The 18,076-nt window shown below is 51.7% G+C and overlaps 1 protein-coding gene across 3 annotated transcripts in view; it reads left to right on the forward strand.

The window, feature by feature from the left end:
* LOC105469175 (unk zinc finger) overlaps positions 1-18,076 on the forward strand; it is a 45,585-nt gene that overhangs the window by 17,255 nt on the left and 10,254 nt on the right. For all 3 annotated transcript variants that reach the window (XM_011719877.3, XM_011719874.2, XM_011719875.2), the window contains exons 2-7: positions 10,979-11,188; positions 13,887-14,063; positions 14,230-14,360; positions 14,850-14,985; positions 15,536-15,653; positions 17,478-17,562. In XM_011719877.3, coding sequence (XP_011718179.1) covers positions 10,979-11,188; positions 13,887-14,063; positions 14,230-14,360; positions 14,850-14,985; positions 15,536-15,653; positions 17,478-17,562 — 857 coding nt within the window. The remainder of the gene's footprint in view (positions 1-10,978; positions 11,189-13,886; positions 14,064-14,229; positions 14,361-14,849; positions 14,986-15,535; positions 15,654-17,477; positions 17,563-18,076) is intronic.

The following is an 18,076-nucleotide window of genomic DNA, read 5'->3' on the forward strand; positions in this document are numbered from 1 at the left end:
GCCATATTGACCAGGTTGATCTCAAACTCTTGGCCTCAGGTGATCCACCTGCCTTGGCCTCCGAAAGTGCTGGGATTACAGGCATGAGCCACCATGTCTGACTGGTACCCAGCTTTTGCCAGTAGTCATCATGATACCCATTGGTTGTTGGAGGAAATAGAAACAGGAATTAATCTGTAGTGGCTGTGCATGGTGGCTCATGCCTGTAATCCCAGCACTTTGAGAGGCTAAAGAGGGTTGCTTGAGGTCAGGAGTTTGAGACCAGCCTGGGCAATGTCATCTCTATAAAAAAATATAAAAATAAGCTGGGTGGGGTGGCAGGTGCCTATAGTCCCAGCTATTCGAGAGGCTGAGGTGGTAAGATTGCTCGAGCCTGGGAGGTTGCAGTGACCTGTAATTGCACCACTGCACTCCAGCCTGGGTGACAGAATGAGACTCTTTTTTCAAAAAGTAGATCTGTAATGGTCTCTGCACATTCTCAGCACCAATGACAAAAGAGGAGCCAAATGCCAGCAACTGACTCTGTGTGTGAGGCGGAAGATCTCAATGTTAGTGTTCAGGTGAGGAACAAAGCTGAGCAGACATGATGTGGAATAGAGAGCTTGCTGAGTTAATTGCCAGGAGAAGTATCTAAGTCAGAGGTTGGAGCTGCTTCTCTGTGTTCTATTGGGTTCGTGCAGAGCTGCTTTATACCAGGCTTGTACCACTTGGTATGCTTTTTGCTTTTCTTTTCACTTCTACACCTCTCAGACACCTGCTGTGGGTCAGCTCTGTGCAGGGGTACAAAGATGATAGATGTGGCAGTGTGTAAAACAGTCAGAATCCACTGTGGTGGCTGTACCAGCAGTATTCACATAGTGTAGTAGGAACATGGAAGAGGGGGCAGGCAGGGTCAGGGAACCCTCAGGGTGATCTAGACCCAGGGGACAACATGATCAAAAGTATGGAGATGTAAGGGTGTGATGCGATGAGGCATATCAACTGTTTAGAGCAGAGGTCACCTGTAATCCCAGCACTTAGGGAGCAGAGGCCAGAGGATAGCTTGAGCCCAGGAGTTCGAGACGTGCTCGGGCAATATAGTGAGACCCCTTTCTCCACAAAAAGGGGAAAAGAAGACAAAAATACCCAAGTGTCGAGCAGAGGTCGGCAAACCAGCCTGCATACCAAATCCAGCCTGCTGCCTGCTTTTTTATGGCCCACTTTCTTTTGAGACAGGTCTCAGTCTATCCTCCTGGCTGGAGCACAGTAGGACAGTCTTGGCTCACTGCAGCCTTGACCTCCCAGGCTCAAAGAATCCTCCTGCCTCAGCCTTCTGAGTAGCTGTGACTATAGGTGTGCACCACCACACCTGGCTAATTTTTGTACTTTTTTGGTAGAGACAGGGTTTTGCCACATTGCCCAGGCTGATTTCCTAACTCCTGAGCTCAAGCAATCCACTGCCTTGGCCTCCCAGAGTGCTGGGATTACACGCATGAGCCACTGTGCCCTCCCTTCACATTTTTTCAGTGACTGAAAAAAATGACATTTCGTGATGTGACGATTATATGAATTTCAAAGAGTCCCTAAATAAAGCCTCCTTTGGGCCAGGCATGGTGGCTCACGCCTGTAATCCCAGCACTTTGGGAGGCTGAGTTGGGCGGATCACGAGGTCAGCAGATCGAGACCATCCTGGCTAATAAAGTGAAACCCTGTCTCTACCAAAAATACAAAAAATGAGCTGGGCGCGGTGGCGGGTGCCTGTAATCCCAGCTACTTGGGAGACTGAGGCAGGAGAATGGCATGAACCCAGGAGGCGGAGCTTGCAGTGAGCAGAGATCGCACCACTGCACTCCAGCCTAGGCGACAGAGTGAGATTCTGTCTCAAAAAATAAAAAATAAATAAATAAAGCTTCCTTTGAACCTGCGCTCATTCGTTTCTCTATTGTCCTGGCTGCTTGTGCCCTTCAGTGGCAGAGTTGAGTAGTTGCAACAGGAGACTGACTATATGTGATGCTCATTGCTTCACATTGCTGCACGTATCAGCATACCACTTTTTTTTTTTTGAGACGGAGCCTCGCTCTGTCACTCAGGCTGGAGTGCAGTGGCGCAATCGGGCTTATTTCAAGCTCTGCCTCTCGGATTCATGCCATTCTCCTGCTTCAGCCTCCCGAGTAGCTGGGACTACAGGCGCCCGCCACCACACCCAGCTAATTTTTTGTATTTTTGGTAGAGATGGGGGTTTCACTGTGTTAGCCAGAATGGTCTTGATCTCCTGACCTCTGATCCGCCCACCTCAACCTCCCAAAGTGCTGGGATTCCAGGCATGAGCCCCTGTGCCTGGCCAGCATACCACATTTTATACATTCTTCATCACTGTTGCATCCCTCTTATGTCAAAAGAAGAGAGGAAGAGAAAAATGCACTTCAAGTATTACACTTTTAAGGCTCGGTGGCATGTGGATTATTTTGTTAACACATTCGGTGGCAAAGCATCTAATAATAAAGATAGCTGTGACTGTGCATGGTGGCTTATGCTTGTAATCCCAGCACTTTGGGGGGGCCGAGGCAGGAGTACAACTTGAGCCCAGGAGTTGAGGTTGCAATGAGCTGTGATTACACTACTGCACTCCAGCCTGGTGATAGAGAAAGAAAAAGAAAGGAATATTCCTTTAATTTTTTTTTTTTTTTTTTTTGAGACGGAGTCTAGCTCTGTCTCCCAGGCTGGAGTGCAGTGGCGCGATCTCCACTCACTGCAAGCTCCGCCTCCCAGGTTCACGCCATTCTCCTGCCTCAGCCTCCCGTGTGGCTGGGACTACAGGCGCCCGCCACCGCGCCCGGCTAATTTTTGTATTTTTAGTAGAGACGGGGTTTCACCATGTTAGTCAGGATGGTCTCGATCTCCTGACCTCGTGATCCGCCCATCTCGGCCTCCCAAAGTGCTGGGATTACAGGCGTGAGCCACCGCGCCCAGCCAATTTTTTTTTTTTTTTTTTTTTTTTGAGATAGAGTCTTGCTCTGTCACCCAGGCTGGAGTGCAGTGGCGTGATCTCAGCTCACTGCAACCTCCATCTCCCGGGTTCAAGTGATTCTTCTGCCTCAGCCTCCTGAGTAGCTGGAACTACTGGCACCTGCCACCACACCTGGCTAATTTGTATTTTTAGTAGAGACGGGATTTCACCATATTGGCCAGGTTGGTCTTAAACTCCTGACCTTGTGATCCGCCCGTCTTGGCCTCCCAAAGTGCTGGGATTACAGGCGTGAGCCACTGCACCCGGCCCCCACCTTTTTTTTTTTTTTTTGGAGATTGCTCTGTTGCCCAGGCTGGAGTACAGTGGTGCGATCTCAGCTCATTTCAACCTCAACTTCCCTGGTTCAAGTGATTCTCATGCCTCAGCCACTCATGTAGTTGGAATTATAGGTGTGACTCACCACGCCTGGGTAATTTTTTTTTTATTTTTGGTAGAGACGGGATTCTCCATGTTGGCCAGGCTGGTGTCAAACTCCTGACCCCAAGTGATTTGCCCGCCTTGGCCTCCCAAAGTGCTGAGATTACAGGAGTGAGCCACTGCACCTGACCTAAAAATTTTTTTCTGACCATTGCTTTTTTACGAGTTGGGAATATTGTGATAAGTGCTTCATCTGATAATGCTGATGAATTTTTTTCAGCATAGATGTCTTTTTTTTTTTTTTTTTTTTTTGAGACAGGGTCTCGTTCTGTCACCCAGGCTGGCATGCAGTGGTGCAACCGTAGCTCACTGCAGCCTCAAACTCTTGGGTTTAGTGATCCTCTCACTTCAGCCTCCCAAGTAGCTGGGACTACAGGTGCATGCCTGGCTTCGTTTTCTTAAAATTATGTTTTAAAAATGTTTTAGTGATGGAGTCTTGCTATGTTGCCTTCAAACTCCTGGGCTCAAGTGATCCTCCCACCTCCGCCTCTTGAGTTGGTGGGATTACGGGGATAAGCCACTGCATGCAGTTAGGAATATTTCCTTATAGCAGAATTTCTTCACAAGAATGAAAACTACATTTTTGTAGTTTCAGTTGCAGGCTACAACTGAAGCAGGTTTCTGAGTGGCTCGTTTGTTAGCTAGGCAAGGAAAGCCATTTACTGATGTTGAGTTAATTAAATTGTGTTTGATTGCAGGAGCTGGAGAAGTGTGTCCAGAGAAAACACACTTTTGTTTGAGAGTGTTAGCTTTTCAGCAGGAACAGTGTCTCAAAATGTTGAGGACGTTAGGAGCAACATCAGTAGTCAATTAAAACAGAAGGCTGGGCTGGGCGCCATGACTCACACCTGTAATCCTAGCACTTTGAGAGGCCAAGGTGGGCGGATCACAAGGTCAGGAGATTGAGACCACCCTGGCCAACATGGTGAAACCTCGTCTCTACTAAAAATACAAAAATTAGCTGGGTGTGGTGGCCCACGCCTGTAGTCCCAGCTACTCAGGAGTCTGAGACAGGAGAATCACTTGAACCCGGGATGCGGAGGTTGCAATGAGCCGAGATCACACTACTGCACTCCAGCCTGGTGACATAGCCAGACACCGTCACCAAAAAAAAAAAAAAAAAAAAAAAAGGCCGATTTCATGTGGTTTTTCCTGGCTGTTGATGAGTCCACAGCTAGTTACTATTACTGTTTAGTTTTTAACTTATTCATGGAGTTGATGCCAGGTTTGAAGAGAGTGAGGAATTAACCTCTATGAATAGTTTGTTTGGAACAATTACAGGTGAGAGTATTTTCAAAAAAGCTAAGAAAACACTAATTCAGTACAACCTAAAGTGTAATCTGCTAGTATCTTTTACAACTGGTGGTGGTAAAAATATGTGTACAGCAGAAAAATAATTGAACAAATTTACGAAACTTGTGAAAATGTAAGGTGGTTTATTCATTGTGTTATTCATCAGCAGGTACTTTGCAGAAAATGTTTTAGTTTATCATGTGTTATTAAACCCTTAGCATCAGTAATTTTACTTGGTTTTGTGAATCATCATCAGTTCCATGAGTTTTTGTCCGAAATAGAAGCTGAATATTCTGATATGCCCTGCTACGCAGTAGTTTGATGACTGAGCAGTGGTAGTTTTCTTTCAACTTTTTGAGCTCAGGGCTGAGATTGAAAATTTTCTGAGTGAGGAGAATCGCTCTCAACCACTATTAAATGCTGAATGGCTTTGGAAATTAGCTTTTGCTGCAGACTAGGTAATGTTTGTTAATGAATTCAACCTAAAACTCCAAAGTAAAACAGTGCTTATGCAAACCTTATGCTTCAGGGAAGTCATGTTGATGACAGCAAATGTTTCAATCATTATGTCATGTTAAGCTGCCTTGTATACTTCCTGTGCTGTCAAAAGTGAAAACAAAGGTAAGCTCTCCATTCCTACACACATGTTCCAAATGCAGGCTATAGTTCTATCAGGGATTTTGCATCTCAATGTGAACACAAAGGAAATTTCTCTATTTTGAAATCCATCAGGTGGGCACGGTGGCTTACACCTGTAATCGCAGCACTTTGGGAGGCGGTGGGCAGGTCACTTGAGGTCAGGAGTTCAAGACCAGCCTGGCCAACAAGGGGAAACCCCATCTCTACCAAAAAATACAAAAATTAGCCGGGTGTGGTGGCGCATGCCTGTAGTTCCAGCTACTCGGGAGGCTGAGGCAGGAGAATCGCTTGAATGTGGGAGACAGAGGTTGCAGTGAGCTGAGATCACGCTGCTGCACTCCTGCCTGGGTGACAGAGTGAGATTCCATCTAAAAAATAAAAATTAAAAATCTGCACAATTGAGTTTACGACTTATCTTCAACTGGAAGTGATTAAAAGATAAGTATTAATAGAATTCTGGCCATGCGTGGTGGCTTACACCTGTAATCCCAGCACATTGGGAGGCCGAGGCTGGCGGATCACCTGAGGTCAGGAGTTCAAGACCAGCCTGGCCAACAAGGGGAAACCCCGTCTCTACCAAAAAATACAAAAATTAGCCGGGTGTGGTCGCGGGTACCTGTAATCCCAGCTACTCGGGAGGCTAAGGCAGGGAGAATCGCTTGAACCCGGGAAGCAGAGGTTGCGGTGAGCCAAGATCGTGCGACTGCACTCCAGCCTGGGTGGCAGAGCGAGACTCCGTCTCAAAAAAAAAAAAAAAAAATTAGTGGAATTCTATAATTGTCATCTAAGAGATGGATATCCTGAATAAAAATTATATGCTTGGCTGGGCGTGGTGGCTTACATCTGTAATCCCAGCACTTTGGGAGGCTGAGGTGGGCAGATCACAAAGTCAGGAGATCGAGACCACGGTGAAACCCTGTCTCTACTAAAAATACAAAAAATTAGCCGGGTGCGGTGGCGGGCCCCTATAGTCCCAGCTACCTGGGAGGCTGAGGTGGAAGGATCACCTGAGCCCTGGAGGTTGAGGCTACAGTGAGCTATGATTGCACCACTGCACTCCTGGGTGACAGAGTGAGACTGTCTCAAATGGAAAGCAAGCCCGTGTGCTTGTGGAATGTCATCAACATTTAGCCATACCTATATATGTGAAAAGACATTTTCAAAGATGAAATACATAAAAATCTCACTACAGGCCAGGTGTGGTGGCTCACACCTGTAATCCCAGCACTTGAGGTCAAAGCCGGGGAGGATTACTTGAACTCAGGAGTTCATGACCAGCCTGGGTAACATAGCCAGACCTATCTGTACTAAAAATCAAAAAAATTTAGCTGGGCATGGGGGCATGCGCCTATAGTCCAGCTACTCCAGAGGCTGAAGTGGGAGGATCACTTGAGCTCAGGAGGTCAAGGCTGCAGTGAGCCCTGCTTGAGCCGCTGCACTCCAGCCTGGGCAACAGAGCGAGCCCCTGCCTTAAAGAAAGAAACATTTTTATGTGTGTGTATGTGTGTGTGTGTGTGTGTTTGGGTGTGTATATATATAAAATATATATGTATGTATTACAGAGTCACAATTAACGATGAGCATTTGTAATCCATTTTGATAAAAGGGATCCCCCAACTTTGCAAAATGTTATCCCCTCAAAAAGAAATCTAAAGTCCGCTGGGTGCAGTGGCTCATGCCTGTAATCCTAGCACTTTGGGAGGCTGAGGTGCTTGAACCCCAGGGACAGAGTTTGCAGTGAGCCGAGATCATGCCACTTCACTCCATCCCGGGCAAAAGAGTGAGACTCTGTCTCAAAAAAAAACCAGAAAAAGAAATCTAAAGTCTGAAATATTTACCATTTGGTCCTTTATAAGAGGAGTTTGCTGGCCGGCACAGGGGGTCATGCCTGTAATCCCAGCACTTTGGGAGGCTGAGGCTGAGGCTGAGGCGGGTGGATCACAAGATCAGGAGATCGAGACCATCCTGGCTAACACGGTGAAGCCCTGTCTCTACTAAAAATACAAAAAAATTAGCCAGGTGTGGTGGCACGCACTTGTAGTCTCAGCTACTCGGGAGGCTGAGGCAGGAGAATTGCTTGAACCTGGGAGGCGGAGGTTGCAGTGAGCCAGGATCACACCACTGCACTCCAGCCTGGACAACAGAGGGAGACTCCGTCTCAGAAAGAAAGAAGAAAAAAAAAAAAAAGTTAAATTCGGGCTCTAGGAAGAGGGTTGAGCACCATGCAGTGTCATCTGGACAGAGAAAGGCCAGTAACAGAGAGGTCAGTTTAGGAAAAGATCCTAAGTCCCTGATCCAGGGCAGTGGGAATGGAAGTGAAGAGGCTTACCATGGAATCTGTGGCTCACTGTCTGTCCTGATCTATGAGAGCCCTGCCAGCTAGAGCCTCTGTGGAGTCTCATCTGCACGTGGCACCGTGGACATGTCTGCCCCAAGTCAGCAGGCTCACCAGGTCTAGCTCCTGTCCTCGGGGACCTTTCCTTCTCCAGGACAGACTGTGCCCAGAGGCAGGGTGAACATATCCTAGGTTTCTCCTCCTGCCTCCCTGTGCTTTCATAAGGCACTGACACCAGGCAGGCACGTGTCACTCTTAGAACTACCAGGTTTAGCAAATAAAGGATGCCGGCTGGGCATAGTGGCGCATACCTGTAACCCCAGCTCCTCTGGAGACTGGGGCAGGAGGATTACTTGAGGCCAAGAGTTTGAGGCTATGCTATACCATGATTGAGCCTGTGAACAGCCACTGCACTCCAGTCTGGGCAACATAACAAGACCCTGTCTCTTAAAAACAAACCAGGATGCCAGTTACATTGGAAACAGATAATTTCTTTTTTTTTTTTTTTTTTTGAGATGTAGTTTTGCTTTTGTTGCCCTGGCTGGAGTGCAATGGCACGATCTTGGCTCACTGCAACCTCTGCCTCCTGGGTTCAAGTAATTCTCCTACCTCAGCCTCCTGAGTAGCTGGGACTACAGGCATGTGCCACTATGTCTGGGTAATTTTTTTTTTTTTTTTTTTTTTTTTAGATGGAGCCTTGCTCTGTCACCAGGCCGGAGTGCAGTGGCGCGATCTCGGCTCACTGCAACCTCCGCCTCCCAGGCTCAAGTGATTCTCCTGCCTTGGCCTCCCAAGTAGCTGGGACTACAGGCACAGGCCACCACGCCCAGCTAATTTTTTTTTTTTTTTTTTTTTTGAGACGGAGTCTCGCTTTGTCACCCAGGCTGGAGTGCAGTGGCCGGATCTCAGCTCACTGCAAGCTCCGCCTCCCGGGTTCACGCCATTCTCCTGCCTCAGCCTCCCGAGTAGCTGGGACTACAGGCGCCTGCCACCTCGCCCGGCTAAGTTTTTTTGTATTTTTAGTAGAGATGGGGTTTCACTGTGTTAGCCAGGATGGTCTCGATCTCCTGACCTCGTGATCCGCCCGTCTAGGCCTCCCGAAGTGCTGGGATTACAGGCTTGAGCCACCGTGCCCGGCCCCAGCTAATTTTTGTATTTTTTAGTAGAGACAGTTTCACCAGGTTGGCCAGGATGGTCTCGATCTCTTGACCTTGTGATCCGCCCGCCTTAGCCTCCCAAAGTGCTGGGATTACAGGCATCCATGGGCTCATGCCACCGCGCCCAGCCATTTTTAAAATATTTTTAGTAGAGACCGGGTTTCACCATTTTGGCCAGTCTGGTCTTGAACTCCAGACTTCAGGTGATCCACCTGCCCCGGCTTCCCAAAGTGTTAGGATTACACGTGTGAGCCACCGCGCCTGACCAGAAACAGATAATTTCTTTAGGATAAGTATGTCCCATGTAATATTTGAGACTTAATTAGGCTAAAATATTATTCATTGCTTATATGAGATTCCAGTTTAACTGGGTGTTCCGTCCTTAATCTGCCCATTCTAACCATGCCTCACTCTTCTGTGCTGCTGTCTCTGGGCCCAGCTTCCTTCTTTCAGGAAAGTTCCTTCTCTCCCATTTTCTGTTACCTCCTGAGGTAGTTTCTTTGTGGGTCCAAAAAGTCAGGAAGAGGATGTACCTCCCAGGAGAGGGATGGTTGTAGCAGTTTGAGGAATGGGTATCCCAGCTCAGTGCCAGGCTTGGTGCCTGTGTGCAGCAGGAGGGCACAGCTTTCTGTCTAACCAGACAGTAAAGGAGAAGAACCTTTGCTTCAAATGCCAAAGGGACCAGGAGAACATCAGGCTGTAGGGAGCCTTCCAGATTTCTGCCTGGGGTCTTCAGGATGTACCTGGAGCCCAGAGATGAAGCCCTTGAAATTTGCAGTTTGCCTCCTGCACCTCACCTTATTCTCCTTTTCTTGTTTCTGTTCCCTTCCTATTCCATGCACATCCACAAAGGTACTGGGAGCTCTTAGAGCCAGACACACTCTGTCTCTAAGCTCATCCTGTTCCTGTTCCGAAAACACCTTCAAATTCTTCATCCGCTAGTACCTGTCCTCCCCGCTTCCCCTTTCCTCCTTCCTGCATCCCATCCTGGGTCAAGGATCCCTCGTTTGGATTGACTTGTTCCCTTCATGCTTCTTTCTGCAGTCTCCAAGCGTCTGGCACCATCCTTCTGAATGGCGTTAGATGCCCTATCCCAAGTCATTTGTTGCTTGCATTGTTAGGCTTGAGAGACTAAAGAGAACTACACTAACTGCTTGTCCTTCCTGGGGCCAGGGGCGGGGGGGTCCAGTCTAGGAGACCCCCCAACCTGGACACATGTAGTGAACAAAAACCCAGATGTAAGGGGGTAAGTGGGTCTGGGGCCTTCCACTGGGTGGGATGTGGGAGAAGAGATTTGGGAGTGTCTTGGATGTTACACATGCAGGGCAGAGGAGAGAGACCAGTGAAGGTTGGGAGGAGGCGGCCAAAAGGAGACAGCTTCATGCCCCCAGGACATAAATAGCCCGGCTGCTGCAGGTACTCCACGTGAGGTGACACGACGGGACAGAACAGGCTGGAGCAGCAGGGGCGGGGTTGGGGGGTGGGTCTCTTCAGAACGTCAGTAGGAGTTTTTTTCCCCAAGCACAGATCTAGGTAGTGCTAGGAAATGTCTCTGGGCGGAGGCGGGCAGACAGGACGGTAATTACTGAGTCAGTAGTCCCGAGGGATGCCTTGTGACCTGGGCTTTCAGCTTCAGAGCTGAAAAGCCTAAGTGCTTATCTGCAGATTCCTCCTCTCAGCCCACAGCCCCAGCTCATGCTACAGGCGAGGCCTGCAACAACAGGCAGGTGGACCTGGGTAGCAGAGGCCTGTAGAGTTTGGCAGAGGTGCCTCATGCTCTTGTTTGCAGCCCTTTGCCTGTGATTAGTGGTTTGACTTGGGAAACCTTGGAAAGGGCTCAGAGAACCAAGCTGCTGACTAACGCCACAGCTGGTCAACACAGCAGACAGCTGACCTCCGAGGCCGCTGTGGTCTCTGGTTCCTGCCTTTCAGGCTGGTGTGGGACTGGGGTGTTGGTTTGGATCCTAGAGCTGAGGTGTAGCCTTACAGCTCTGGGTCTCTCCTGGTGTCCCAGTGGAACTAGCACCCCAGAGCAGGGCCCTCCGGGGACTTGGCAGCTAACTTCTTGCTGGGAAGCAAGAGATTTCATTCTCTGCTCCTGGCCTGCCCCACGTGGGGCTCTCTCTGCAGGTACCTGAAAGAATTCCGCACGGAGCAGTGCCCACTCTTTGTGCAACACAAATGCACGCAGCATCGGCCCTACACCTGCTTCCACTGGCACTTCGTGAACCAGCGGCGCCGCCGGTCCATCCGCCGTCGGGACGGCACCTTCAATTACAGCCCTGACGTCTACTGCACCAAGTACGACGAGGCTACAGGCCTCTGCCCGGAGGGCGACGAGTGAGTGACCCAGGCTGTCCTTAGAGGAGCCCCATGTCTCCTTCTGGGTCAGATGCCCTCAGGGTAGGCTGGGCAGATTCTGGGAAGCCATCCAGAGGACTGGTTGCAGCCCAGCCCATGGCCCGATCCTGGGCTCAGACCCCACCATCCCTGGCCGTGGGCTGCGGGGAGGTGCCATTTCCCTTTCCCACTTTTAGGAAACGTAAGATGCCTTTCTTTCACTAAGCCTAAGGGCCCACATCTAAACCCCGGAGGCTCCCTGGCCTTTTTTCATCCTCCCCTGGGGATCACAGGGCCCCTCTCCCTATCCGGGAGGTACACTTGCCACATCCCGTGCAGTTCCCACCAAAGCTGGCTGTTTCGAGAGAGCGCCTCACTGGTGCCCAGGTTTGCTGACCCTAAATATTTTACTGCAAATCTCTGTAGAGAAATAGGGCACAGCACTGACAGACATAGGAAGGTGCCACACCTGGGAGTGTCACTGATGGAACATTCACTGACCCTGCTTGTCTCACAGAACCTTCCCTATGTCGGCCCTCTTTTTAAAATTTTGTATAATTGTATTTATTTAGACAGGGTCTCCCTCTTTCCCCCAGGCTGGAGTGCAGTGGCACCATCCTCGCTGCACCCTCAAACTCCACTCTGTTGCCCAGGCTGAAGTGCAGCGGTGCGATCTTGGCTTACTGAAACCTCCGCCTCCTGGGTTCAAGTCATTTTCCTGCCTCAGCCTCCCAAGTAGCTGGGACTACAGGCGTGCACCACAAAATATGGCTAAGTTTGCATTTTTAGTAGAGACAGGGTTTCACCATGCTGGCCAGGCTGGTCTCAGCCTCCTGACCTCACGTGATCTGCCCTCCTCGGCCTCCCAAAGTGCTGAAATTACAGGCATGAGCCACTATGCCCAGCTTCGGTTCATTTATTTGGTTTTTTTTGAGATGGAGTCTTGCTCTGTTGGCCAGGCTGGAGTGGGCACCTGCTTCCACCAGCACTTCCATGTCAGTTCACTGCAACCTCCACCTCCTGGGTTTAAGCAATTCTACCTCGGCCTCCCAAGTAGCTGCGATTACAGGCGCAGGGCACCATGCCCGGCTAATTTTTTTTATTTTAGTAGAGATGGGGTTTTGCCATGTTGTCCAGGTTGGTCTCAAACTCCTGACCTCAGGTGATCCACCCACCTCAGCCTCCCACAAGTGCTGGGATTTACAGGTGTGAGCCACCGCGGCTGGCCATGATTTAAAACATTTTTAATTTGTAGAGATGGGTCGGGGGATGTCTTCACTGTGTTGCCCAGGCTGGTTTCAAATTCCTGGCCTCAGATGATCTTCCTGCCTTGCCTCCCTGCTGGGATTGCAGGTGTGAGCTACTGGCCCGGCCTAGCACCTCTTTCTCACGGAGGCCTGAGGCTTGCTGACCCTACCCCTAGCCTAAAGAAGCACTCAGGGGGCCGGGCGCGGTGGCTCACGCCTGTAATCCCAGCACTTTGGGAGGCCGGGACGGGCAGATCACGAGGTCAGGAGATCGAGACCATCCTGGCTAATACGGTGAAACCCCGTCTATACTAAAAATACAAAAAATTAGCCGGGCGTGGTGGCAGGCACCTGTAGTCCCAGCTACTTGGGACGCTGAGGCAGGAGAATGGCGTGAACCCGGGAGGCGGAGCTTGCAGTGATCCGAGATCGTGCCACTGCACTCCAGCCTGGGTGACAGACAGAGCGAGACTCCGCCTCAAAAAAAAAAAAAAAAAAAAAAAGAAGCACTCAGGAGATGAAGGCTATACCTGGGTTTTGAGTAGATCATTTGCTTCTCTGATGGCTCCCAAGCCTGGGCAGCATTTGTTCTCCCAGATGTCTGTCCTGCCCAGGAATGCCAGGCCCTGTTGGGCCCTGTTTAGGCTGCAGGCAGCAGCAGGGCAGTTCTCTTACCCCGCAGGAGGGCTCGCCATTGCCTTCTTCCTAGTGTACCTTCCAGGCCATAGTGAAAGCTGTTCAACAGTTAGGGAAAGGCTGGGCGCGGTGGCTTACGCCTGTAATTCCAGCACTTTGGGAGGCTGAGGTGGGCGGATCATGAGGTTAGGAGATCGAGACCATCCTGGCCAACAAGGTGAAGCCCCGTCTCTACTAAAAATACAAAAATTAGCTGGGCATGGTGGCATGTACCTATAATACCAGCTACTCGGGAGGCTGAGGCAGCAGAATTGCTTGAACCAGGGAGTCGGAGTTGCAATGAGCCAAGATCGCACCACTGTACTCCATCCTGGCAGCAGAGTGAGACTCCGTCTCAAAAAAAAGAAAACAAGGCCGGGCGCGGTGGCTCACGCCTATAATCCCAGCACTTTGGGAGGCTGAGACGGGCGGATCACGAGGTCAGGAGATCGAGACCATCCTGACTAACACGGTGAAACCCCGTCTCTACTAAAAATACAAAAATTAGCCGGGCGTGGTGGCGGGTGCCTATAGTCCCAGCCACACGGGAGGCTGAGGCAGGAGAATGGCGTGAACCCGGGAGGCGGAGCTTGCAGTGAGTAGAGATCGCGCCACTGCACTCCAGCCTGGGAGACAGAGCGAGACTCCTTCTCAAAAAAAAAAAAGAAAACAAACAAACAACAACCAAAAAAACAGTTGGGGAAAGGGCAGGGGGTAGACAGGGAAGCCTAGGCTGCAGGCAGCAAAGTTGAGTGTCCCCCACTACCATGTTCCAGGTGCCCATTCCTGCACAGAACCACAGGAGACACTGAGCGCAGGTACCACCTTCGTTACTACAAAACTGGAATCTGCATCCACGAGACAGACTCAAAAGGCAACTGCACCAAAAACGGCCTGCACTGCGCTTTTGCCCACGGGCCCCATGACCTCCGCTCCCCTGTCTACGACATCAGGTGGGCTGGGTGCTGGGCTGGGCTGATGGCAGTAGGCTGGGGTCCAGGGCAGGGGCCTGGCGGCTGATGACGGTGAGTACCTCAGACTGCAGTGGAGGGCTGGCACTCTGGTTCTTGCCCCCTCATGCCCCCTCTCCACCCTCTCTGTTCTTTCCTCTCCTCCCAGGGAGCTTCAGGCCATGGAGGCCTTGCAGAATGGCCAGACCACAGTAGAAGGGAGCATAGAGGGCCAGTCGGCTGGGGCTGCGAGCCACGCCATGATAGAAAAGATCCTCAGCGAGGAGCCTCGGTGGCAAGGTATAGGCATCCACGCCTCGGCCGCGCCCTCCCTGTCCTGCTCATAGCTGCCCTGGGGATTTGACTCACCTCCACCTACTGCCTGCTGTAGCCGAAGCCCTGACCTGGCCCGCATCCCACCCTACATCCACCATTCAAAAGGCACCTCCAGGGGCGTTTTCTCTGACACATCATGTTCCCAAGATCCCCCCAGGCTTTCACATGTGCACAGGCACGTACATAAGTGCACATGCAAATGTTTTCAGCTCTGCAAGAGTGCCCTTTCACCCTGTGAGCTGTGAGTGTCTCTCTGACGGACAGCATCTGTCGTCCTTGCTGCACCTGGGGCTGTGCTGTGGCCTGGGAGGAGGGGCCCTACTCACATCTCGCAGGGGCCTCCTGTCTTGGACTCCTTCCCAGTGGCTTCTCCTTCCCTCCACTCCAGTCCTGCTAGTCTTGGGGTGCTCCAGCTCCTCTCACCTGACCCCTGCCCTCTGGCCCCCTGTGCAGAGACTGCTTATGTGCTGGGGAACTATAAGACGGAGCCTTGCAAGAAGCCCCCGCGGCTGTGCCGCCAAGGCTATGCCTGTCCCTACTACCACAACAGCAAGGACCGGCGGCGGAGCCCCCGGAAGCACAAATACAGGTCCTTTGGCCCCAGGAGGCCAGCCATGGGAGGGAGGAGTGGCAGGGAAGGGGTCAGACAGAGGCTGCTCCCACTGTGGCTCTCTGGGAGGAGGGGAGGCTGGTCCTGGGGATGACAGGATCGCAAACCCAGGGCCCAGGGGAGGGCATAGTGAGGATGGCTGGACAGTAGGAGCCCAGCTTCACCTCCTGCATGAATGAGGACCCTGGTCAGACCGTCTCTGAGGCCCCACCGCTTCTGAATCTCGAGGGGAATGTGTTGGATGAGGACCAGGCTGCAGTGTGGACAGTGTGGTTGTGGCTCCAGCCTGACCCTACTTGGGCTAGTGGGAGGGCCTGGCCAAGGGGAATCAAACAGTATCCTTTGTGGTGATGTGACCAGGCTGGGCCAGAGAAAGAGCTTGACTTGTGGCACCAGCAAGGCCCTGACTCTGCAGCTGGTCTTTTCCATTTCTGTGCCCACGCCAGTAAGGCTGGGTCCAGGTGGCACCTGCTAGGCTCCGATCTCACCCTCTCCTTTCTCCATCTGACCCCACCCTCTTGTTGGCCAGGTCATCTCCATGTCCAAACGTCAAGCACGGGGATGAGTGGGGAGACCCTGGCAAGTGTGAGAACGGAGACGCCTGCCAGTACTGCCACACCCGCACCGAGCAGCAGTTCCACCCCGAGGTGGGCCCCACAGCAGGGTTGGGGGGTGGCTTTGGGAAGTAAGGAGAGGCAGGCAGGGTCAGTGGAGATGTTGGCAGAACCCATCCTGATGCCATCCTGGAAGAGGGACTTGTGGCCACCGGCTCTCCCCAGGCAGTGCCTAGAGGAACCCCGCAGGCTGAATTTGGCATCTTCTATTCTGAGCCCACACTCAGCAAGCAGCCCTCTGCTTCCAGTTGTGTGTCCCCCAGGCCTCCGGACAGGGCAGGTGTAGATGGAGTGGGGCGACCTGGCCACTCTGGGCTTTGCACCGCTCATGGTGCTTGTAATCCAGTGAATCAGGATTGAAAAAGTAGGGCCAAGCATGGTGGCTCATGCCTGTAATTCCAGCACTCTGGGAGGCCAAGGTGGGTGGATCACTTGAGGTCAGGAGTTCACGACTAACCTGCAACATGGTGAAACCCCATCTCTACTAAAAATACAAAAATTAGCCGGATTTGGTGGCAAGCACCTGTAACCCCAGCTCCTTGGGAGGCTGAGGTGGGAGGATCGCTTGAACCCGGGAGGCGGAATTGCAGTGAGCCAAGATCGCGCCACTGCACTCCAGCCTGGATGACAGAGCGAGACGCCCTCAAAAAAAAAAAAAAAAAAACAGGGCCAGGTGCGGTGGTTCACACCTGTAATCCCAGCTCTTTCGGAGGCCGAGGCGGGCAGATCACAAGGTCAGGAGATCGAGACCATCCTGGCTAACATGGTGAAACCCCATCTCTACTAAAAATACAAAAAAAGTTAGCTGGGTATGGTGACGGGCACCTGTAGTCCCAGCTACTCGGGAGGCTGAGACAGGAGAATGGCGTGAACCCGGGAGGCGGAAGTTGCAGTGAGCCAAGATCGCGCCACTGCACTCCAGCCTGGGTGACAGAGCGAGACTCCCTCAAAAAAAAAAAAAAAAAAAAAAAAAGGGCCAGGTGCGGTGGTTCATGCCTGTAATCCCAGCTCTTTCGGAGGCCGAGGCGGGCAGATCAGAAGGTCAGGAGATTGAGACCATCCTGGCTAACACGGTGAAACCCCATCTCTACTGAAAATACAAAAAAAGTTAGCTGGGTATGGTGACGGGCACCTGTAGTCCCAGCTACTCGGGAGGCTGACAGGAGAATGGCATGAACCTGGGAGGCGGAGCTTGCAGTGAGGTGAGATCGCACCACTGCACTCCAACCTGAGTGATGGAGCGAGACTCCGTCTCAAAAAAAAAAAAAAAAAAAGGATTGAAAAAATAAGCTCCTTCCAGTGAAGTAGCCTGGGCCATATCAGTGTGCCTAGGTCTTGTCTGGGGTTCAGAGAGGCACCTGCAGTCCTTGCCCTTGGTGTTCCATGGAAGCCACGACACCCTGAGGTAGACACGCGGACAGAAACTACCTTATGTAGCTGCAGACAACAGAGTGGAAGGTTACTTAGTATAGGTCGCAACCCAGGTTATCCTGGCAGGGGTCACATTGGCAGGGGTGGCTGCCTGAGATGTGGCTCTCTTAATGCCCAGGAGGCGCATTCAGAGGCACAGCCCTGGCCATGCCCGTGAGTGGAGAGTCGCTGGGGGATCCCTTTGGGAGGGCTGGTGGGACCTGTGACCCCAGAAGGGAGGCTGTTGGTGACAGTGGGGAGTGGTGGTGGGCTGCCTCAGGAGTTTGAGTAAGAAGCTGGTAGGGAGAGACATAGTGGAGGGGAGGGGAGGGGCCGGGGACACAGGGAAGGAGATGACTAAGCCAGCCCACCCATGCTGGAGGAAGGGGAGCCTGCCCAGCCTTCCCTCAGGGCCTGAGCCTGACCCGCCTCTGCTCTGCCCTCCAGATCTACAAGTCCACCAAGTGCAACGACATGCAGCAGTCGGGCAGCTGTCCCCGAGGACCCTTCTGCGCCTTTGCCCACGTAGAACGTATGCTGTTCCCATTGCCCCAGGGCAGTGCCCTCTCCCACCCCTCCCTCCCCTGGCCCGCTCAGGCTCAGGCCGGGGATGGCCCCTGGCAGTACGCCCTGCACAGGAGTTCCGGCCTGCCAGCAGTGGGCCTTGTCCCCACTGGAAGCTCCATTCCCCCACCTTTCTGGAAGTAGCCTTGACGGCCGAGAGCTTCCAAAGTAGTGAGATAGAGACTGCAGGGATTGTCCCCCTGGTTGGGCACTTACGGTTCCAGGGAGGGTTGAGGCACTGTGCCTTCCATAGCTGACGTGGCAAATCCCACCAGCCACCCATGTCATACCCATGACAGATATCACTAATGGAACATGGAGCTCTTGTCTGCTGAGTGCTGCTCAGGCCTCTAGAGCAGAGCTAGCCAGTTAGAATATAATGCAACCCCCATATTATATAAACCCCATGTCATTTTAAAGTTAAAATCTTTAAGCATGTTAACAAAAATAGCAAAATATGAAAATTAACTGGGCATGGTGAC

Source organism: Macaca nemestrina, chromosome 17 (assembly GCF_043159975.1).
Source record: "Macaca nemestrina isolate mMacNem1 chromosome 17, mMacNem.hap1, whole genome shotgun sequence".
Lineage (NCBI taxonomy): Eukaryota > Metazoa > Chordata > Mammalia > Primates > Cercopithecidae > Macaca > Macaca nemestrina.